The sequence below is a fragment of the Notothenia rossii genome, assembly GCF_949606895.1.
Source record: "Notothenia rossii genome assembly, chromosome: 3".
Taxonomy (NCBI): domain Eukaryota; kingdom Metazoa; phylum Chordata; class Actinopteri; order Perciformes; family Nototheniidae; genus Notothenia; species Notothenia rossii.
Genome location: NC_136901.1, coordinates 571,139 through 578,949, shown reverse-complemented (window position 1 = coordinate 578,949; position 7,811 = coordinate 571,139). Strand labels below are relative to the sequence as shown.

Below are 7,811 nucleotides of genomic sequence, written 5' to 3'. Positions count from 1 at the left end.
GTTCCTTTGAGGAGAGTTCCTCAGCCAATCCGCTTTGTCTTTGTTTCAGTTAGAGAACAAAACTCATGCCCTTTATTCAAATCTAACTTCAAAACACGGTTAGTGGAAAATCAGCTCTGTCAGCACACGTGCCTCGAGCTGAGCTCTCCCTCTCTTTCTCTATCATAATGTTAGCATCTATGCTGTGTTACTGATTGCTGTCACTTCAAGTGACATTTGTTTTTTAGACTTTCAACATCTGTCCAGGGACTGCAGCCTGTGTGTGCACTGCAGCCTGTGTGTGCAGTGTGTGTGTGTGTGTGTGTGTGTGTGTGTGGTTTTGGTCAGTGGTCTATTATCTGATGAAAGCAGCAGAGGGAGTGTCCTGTTCACACGGTTAGCTTTAGCACGCTAACACATCTTTTCAAAAATAGAGTGTGTGTGTGTGTGTTTGTGTGCACCCTAACCCTAACCCTAACACACTTTCTGTTGCTCTTATCTCTAAGTTTTTCTCTCTGGTGAACTGAAGTTATGCAACTCTTATCCATTACAACTACACTACCCATGATCCTCTGCTGCTCCATTAAAAAAAATCTGTAATCAATTCGAGCTTCTTGAGAGACGTCCTCCTGAAAGGCATCTTGGGAGTTGTAGTTCATGTAACGTAGCCTTTTTCTGATACTTTGTAACGCCTTATATGTGAGGGCCATTAACTGAGTAGGCATACAAATAAATACTTCACAATAAGAGCGTGTCTCCTTCACAATAAGAGCGTGTGTCCTTCACAATAAGAGTGTGTGTCCTTCACAATAAGAGCGTGCCTCCTTCACAAAAAGAGTGTGCCTTCTTCACAATAAGAGTGTGTCTCCTTCACAATAAGAGCGTGTCTGCTTCACAATAAGAGCCTTCACAATAAGAGCGTGTGTCCTTCACAATAAGAGCGTGTGCCTCCTTCACAATAAGAGCGTGTCTCCTTCACAATAAGAGCGTGCCTCCTTCACAATAAGAGCATACCTCCTTCACAATAAGAGCGTGTCTGCTTCACAATAAGAGCATGCCTCCTTCACAATAAGAGCATGCCTCCTTCACAATAAGAGCATGCCTCCTTCACAATAAGAGCATGCCTCCTTCACAATAAGAGCATGCCTCCTTCACAATAAGAGCATGCCTCCTTCACAATAAGAGCGTGTCTCCCCAGGTGCAGTTGCTCTTTACGACCCTCAGCTCTGTTACGTCCTCGATGGTTTCCTCGGGCTTTACGGACTCTTCATCACCGGCATGTTCGTCAAGGAGAAGGTTTATATTATTATTAATATTTTATATTAATATTTAAACGTTTGTTAAGTTTTTAATTTGTATTTCTTTGTGTAGTTCTTCAAAGGCAAGCTGAAGGAGGAGAGTCTGCACAGCGTGAGTTCCCTTCATTACAAAGTCAATGAGGATTTAATGAATATATATATTTGTTAGAAATATATTTATAAATTCTAATACGTGTTTAGGTATTTGTATTGATGTGTTATTGGTTAATAATCAATAATGTGTTGTGTTCAGGACCCGAAGGACTCGGAGCGAGGCAGAGTGAGTTCAGCTTCTTTCAGAACAATAACTCCATGATTCCATTTGTTTGAATGTGTTTTGTGTTTCAGGGCCACGCCGCTGGAGAGCAGATCTACACGGTGACTCTCACTCCGTCCTTTACAAACACTTCATTTCAGTACATAGAATTATGTTCAAATATTTAATGATGATTTATTTGTGATCTCCAGGGTCTGATTCGCCCCACGGACTCAGAATACAAAGAGCTACCCGTCAAGGTGAGGAGTTTATTATATATATGTATATATACATGTATATATACATATATATATATGTATATATACATATACATATATATATATGTATATGTATATATAATGATTAGCCTATGAGGCTCTGAGGCCAGGGAACAGGGAGGAGGCCAGGGAACAGGGAGGAGCCTATGAGGCCAGGGAACAGGGAGGAGTCTATGAGGCCAGGGAACAGGGAGGAGTCTATGAGAACAGGGAACAGGGAGGAGCCTATGAGGCCAGGGAACAGGGAGGAGTCTATGAGGCCAGGGAACAGGGAACAGGGAGGAGCCTATGCGGTCAGGGAGCAGGGAGCGAGCCTATGTGGCCAGGGAACAGGGAGGAGTCTATGAGGTCAGGGAACAGGGAGGAGCCTATGAGGCCAGGGAACAGGGAGCAGGGAGGAGCCTATGTGGCCAGGGAACAGGGAGGAGTCTATGAGGTCAGGGAACAGGGAGGAGCCTATGAGGTCAGGGAACAGGGAGGAGCCTATGAGGCCAGGGAACAGGGAGCAGGGAACAGGGAGGAGTCTATGAGGTCAGGGAACAGGGAGGAGTCTATGAGGTCAGGGAACAGGGAGGAGCCTATGAGGCCAGGGAGCAGGGAACAGGGAGGAGCCTATGTGGCCAGGGAACAGGGAGGAGTCTATGAGGTCAGGAAACAGGGAGGAGCCTATGAGGTCAGGGAACAGGGAGGAGCCTAAGAGGCCAGGGAACAGGGAGCAGGGAACAGGGAGGAGCCTATGTGGCCAGGGAACAGGGAGGAGTCTATGAGGTCAGGGAACAGGGAGGAGCCTATGAGGTCAGGGAACAGGGAGGAGCCTATGAGGTCAGGGAACAGGGAGCAGGGAACAGGGAGGAGCCTATGAGGTCAGGGAACAGGGAGCAGGGAACAGGGAGGAGCCTATGTGGCCAGGGAACAGGGAGGAGCCTATGAGGTCAGGGAACAGGGAGGAGCCTATGAGGTCAGGGAACAGGGAGCAGGGAACAGGGAGGAGCCTATGAGGTCAGGGAACAGGGAGCAGGGAACAGGGAGGAGCCTATGTGGCCAGGGAACAGGGAGGAGCCTATGAGGTCAGCGAACAGGGAGGAGCCAGGGAACAGGGAGGAGCCTATGAGGTCAGGGAACAGGGAGGAGCCTATGAGGTCAGGGAACAGGGAGGAGCCTATGAGGTCAGGGAACAGGGAGCAGGGAACAGGGAGGAGCCTATGAGGTCAGGGAACAGGGAGGAGCCTATGAGGCCAGGGAAAAGGGAGGAGCCTATGAGGCCAGGGAACAGGGAGGAGTCTATGAGGTCAGGGAACAGGGAGGAGCCTATGAGGTCAGGGAACAGGGAGGAGCCTATGAGGCCAGGGAACAGGGAGGAGTCTATGAGGTCAGGGAACAGGGAGGAGCCTATGAGGCCAGGGAACAGGGAGGAGCCTATGAGGCCAGGGAACAGGGAGGAGCCTATGAGGCCAGGGAACAGGGAGGAGCCTAACTCTCTAAAGAGTCTGGACAGAATCTCCTCTCTACCCCCCGCACCAGGTTGCGGACTTTCGGTGACAGAGCTTTCAGTGTAGCATCCCCCACCCTCTGGAACTCTCTCCCCCCCTGTTACGTCCCAACTAGGGGAAGAGGAATGCAACACACACCAGTATGGAATTGGTATTAATTATAAGTGTTTATTTAAAACAGCTGTGAACAAAATGGCAGGCAAGCAACCTGAAACAAACAAAGGCGCCAAAAGGGCACAGGTTGACAAATAACCAACTAAAGGAGGACTCAAAAGGGGAGTCTTAAGACATACAGGGAAAATACATACTAATATACTAAATAAGGAACGAAACAAAACCTCACTCTAAAAGTGGTACAACTAACACAAATAATCTATACAGAAACACAGCTAAACTACAGGCAACAGTCACAACATCCTAACTATACTCTAAACACTAACTAAGCTACTCTACACTCTAACTAACTATACTCTAAACACTAACTAAGCTACTCTACACTCTAACTAATCACACAAGTTTTAACCCCAGAACAAAGAGCAAGTAGCAAGAGGCATCTGTCCACATACAGAGCCTCCAGAATGAGGATTGTTCCCAAGCTTTGTAGTCATCTCCAGCAGGTGTGCGCCGGCTGTGCGCTGCGATTGGAGTGCGTCGGGCCCGGCGTGCTCCAATCGCAATCTTCAGGGGCGGACCAGGAGATGGCAGCCAAGGCCGGGAGGGCAACCGCACAGCTCATTTACATAGAACACACACACACAGCTGAAAACACTCAGACGACCAGGAAGGCAGCAGCCGTAACACTCCCCCCCCATAAGACACAAACCCACAGGTTTTGTGAACCTAAGCACTCTAACGAAATTCCTAATAACACACATTCATCACAAACTCAACCTGGACACACTAACATCTCAAACTCAACCTGGACAAGCATTGGCCAACACATTCTCTGAACCCTTTAATGACGGGTGTCTACTGCTGTAGTCCCGCACAATCAGAGCCCATTGCATGAGCCGCTGGTTGTGCTTGGACACGCTGGGGCAGAATATGAATGGATCGTAACATGTACACATCACAATTGGCCAAAGGCTGGGTCCAACATCAATCTTAGCATGTTGTAGAGCCAACACTAACACTAAGATCCGATACACGAGCTGACGCTCTCGGGTTACCGGGAGTGTCGAGAAGTCTAGAGGCTTGTCTGAGCCGGCGTGTTGCGCCAGTCTCGCGACATCCTCACGAGGAGGAGGGGGAGCCACAATTTCTGGCTTCTCCTCGGACACAGCTTCATCTGAAGGCACAGGCACAATCACAGGATCAGCTAATGAAACATCAGGGTCATGTTTACTCGCCTGTGCGCGTGCACGTGTAGCCAGGCCAATGCCTTTAGGCGGGGATATATTCTGCCGCTGTTCCTTGCGTTTCAGAGCTGCGCAATTGGCGATGACATGTCCAGGTTTATGACAGTAAAAACACTCCCTCTCTTCTCTGTTCACGTTACACGCATTTGCTGGCTGAGTAAATGGTGCGGCTGACACACGGCGGGATCTCTCCGTAGAGACAGGGGAAAACACAGTTTTATGCATCAGCACATACTCATCAGCTAACACAGCGGCAGCAGAGAGAGAGTTTACCCTTTGTTTGTTCACGTACTCCGCAATGCGATCAGGCAAACACTTCTTAAACTCCTCCAACATGATCAATTCCCTCAGAGAAGAATAATCGGTAGCATTACATGAAGCAATCCACTTAGCAAAACACATTCCCTTTTTCCTAGCGAACTCTATGTGCGTTTGATCAGGACTCTTCCTATAGTGTCTAAACTTTTGCCGGTAAGCTTCAGGAACTAACTCATACACTCTGAGGATGGCACCTTTTACTGAGTCATACTGCAGGCTGTCCTCTAACGTGAGAGCCACAACTGCTTCCCGAGCTTTTCCATGTAATTTGCACGTTACCATCAGAGCCCAAACTTCAACCGGCCACTGCAATGCTGTAGCAATGCTCTCGAATGCGCTAAAATAGGCATCCACCTCAGTCTCACAGAATGTTGGCACTAGCGAAATGTTGTTACTCACGTCAAAGGCAGGTGGAGGAGGTGGAGATGGCAAGTTTCTTCCGGCAGAGTCAAAAGCACCGGATGCGCGCAGTTGGGAGTCTAGCTCCATCTGCCGCACCCGGACTTCCTTATCTGCTTCGATTTTCTTCATTTCCTTATCGGCTTCGATTTTCTTTACCTCCAACTGAAACTGATACTGCCTGTCTTGCTCCCGGTCTTTTGCCTCCAACTGAAGTTGCCTGTCTTGTTGCCTGTCTTTTGCTTCTAACTGAAGTCGGGCGAGGCGGACTTTAAGTTTATTCCCTTCCCGGGAATCTATACTACCAACCGGAGAGGGTGGACATTTACGAGGCGGCCCGAGCAGTGCCTCACACGGCTCGCCCCCCTCGCTGCCACCACCCTCTGGTTTAGCACGGTCACCTGGCACAGTGAGCTCAGCTTGTGCAGGCAGCACCAGAAAACCCCTTTCCACCAACTCATCCACCACCAGAGCCTTTAACTCTCTTTTTTTTAACAATTGTTTTGCCACTGGGAGACCGAAATGTTGCGCTATCTCATATAAGTCGTTTCTACGACACTGAACTACCTGCTCATGAGAAGGACAGACCAAAAACGACTCCAAATCAAAAGTTGCCATACTCAGTTAAACTGCACACAAACTTACCAAATTGTTTTTAGCTATACAAACCACTTATAACCCCAGGAATTAGTTACAGATCCCGGACGAGCCCCCCATGTACGTTACGTCCCAACTAGGGGAAGAGGAATGCAACACACACCAGTATGGAATTGGTATTAATTATAAGTGTTTATTTAAAACAGCTGTGAACAAAATGGCAGGCAAGCAGCCTGAAACAAACAAAGGCGCCAAAAGGGCACAGGTTGACAAATAACCAACTAAAGGAGGACTCAAAAGGGGAGTCTTAAGACATACAGGGAAAATACATACTAATATACTAAATAAGGAACGAAACAAAACCTCACTCTAAAAGTGGTACAACTAACACAAATAATCTATACAGAAACACAACTAAACTACAGGCAACAGTCACAAATCCTAACTATACTCTAAACACTAACTAAGCTACTCTACACTCTAACTAATCACACACGTTTTAACCCCAGAACAAAGAGCAAGTAGCAAGAGGCATCTGTCCACATACAGAGCCTCCAGAATGATGATTGTTCCCAAGCTTTGTAATAATCTCCAGCAGGTGTGCGCCGGCTGTGCGCTGCGATTGGAGTGCGTCGGGCCCGGCGTGCTCCAATCGCAATCTTCAGGGGCGGACCAGGAGATGGCAGCCAAGGCCGGGAGGGCAACCGCACAGCTCATTTACATAGAACACACACACACAGCTGAAAACACTCAGACGACCAGGAAGGCAGCAGCCGTAACACCCCCGAAATCCGCAGCGCCCCAGCCCTGGACAATTTCAAAAAAGCCCTCAAAACGCACCTTTTCACCAAGGCTTTCCCCCCCCCCCCCCCCCCCCTAACCTTTCTGCGTCTTTCCCCCTACTCCCCCCACTACCCGACTTGTGAAGCGACCTTGGGTTTCGTGAAAGGCGCTATATAAATATTATGTATTATTATTATTATTATTTTAAAGAAACACATTTATGAAAGAAAGGTAACTAAAGATGAATAAAACAAAGTATTGATTTATTCATGAATATATAGATCCTATAAAACATTTATTTGTTTTCTAAATGTATTTATTTGTTGTTGTTGTTGTTTACTCGCAGCGTGTGAGGAAACCCGAACAGATTTACCAGGTGAGGAAACTCAGAGTATTCTTATCTTCGTTTTATTATTTTTATTGTATATTTGTTGTTATTGTGATGATGATTTGCTGTGTTTGCAGGGTCTGAGCTCCGGGCCCAGACACGTACGATTCTCTGCAGATGCAGCCGCTGGCTCGATGAAACACTCCTCCTCCTCCCCCTCCCCCTCCTCCCCCTCCTCCTCTCCTCCTCCTCCTCCTCCTCTCCTCCTCCTCCTCTCCTCCTCCTCCTCCTCCCCCTCCTCCTCCTCCTCCTCCTCCTCCCCCTCCCCCTCCTCCTCCTCCTCCTCTCCTCCTCCTCCCCCTCCTCCTCCTCCTCCTCCTCTCCTCCTCTCCTCCTCCTCCTCCTCCTCCTCCATAAAGTCACATCTAATCTGCAGTAAATAAACATTAATTGAATAAGGGGAAAAAACAAATCCAAATAAAGCATTGATCTGTGATTTAAAGTGTTCTACCTGATGCTTTACACACACACACACACACACACACACACACACACACACACACACACACACACACACACACACACACACACACACACACACACACACACACACACACACGTGTTTCTGCTACAAAGACACTGAGTCTCAATAAATCCGATATATCAGATATTGTTGTATTTATTTAATAAAAGATGAAAGTCCTTGAAATACTTCTATAAAGGTGTT

At 47.8% G+C, this 7,811-nt stretch overlaps 1 protein-coding gene across 2 annotated transcripts; it reads left to right on the top strand.

Annotated features, from left to right (window-relative positions):
• Nucleotides 1–309: 309 nt before the first annotated feature.
• LOC307032201 (uncharacterized protein) lies at nucleotides 310–7,797 on the top strand. 2 transcript variants are annotated; one of them, XM_079670035.1, is made up of 7 exons: nucleotides 427–1,275; nucleotides 1,351–1,389; nucleotides 1,531–1,557; nucleotides 1,626–1,655; nucleotides 1,746–1,793; nucleotides 7,103–7,132; nucleotides 7,222–7,797. In XM_079670035.1, exons 1-7 carry the CDS (start codon nucleotides 1,258–1,260, stop codon nucleotides 7,525–7,527), a joined length of 498 nt encoding a protein of 165 aa, XP_079526161.1. In that variant the 5' UTR covers nucleotides 427–1,257; the 3' UTR covers nucleotides 7,528–7,797. The 2 variants fall into 2 exon arrangements, with proteins under 2 accessions (XP_079526162.1, XP_079526161.1); XM_079670036.1 differs by lacking the exon at nucleotides 1,531–1,557 and having other exon boundaries at nucleotides 310–1,275.
• Nucleotides 7,798–7,811: the final 14 nt, after the last annotated feature.

Bases quoted from the DNA above. Each gene is read 5' to 3' on its own strand.
- LOC307032201 (XM_079670035.1), top strand. The intron at 1,656-1,745 runs GTGACTCTCACT...TGTGATCTCCAG, and splicing joins CTGGAGAGCAGATCTACACG to GGTCTGATTCGCCCCACGGA. The intron at 7,133-7,221 runs GTGAGGAAACTC...CTGTGTTTGCAG, and splicing joins AACCCGAACAGATTTACCAG to GGTCTGAGCTCCGGGCCCAG.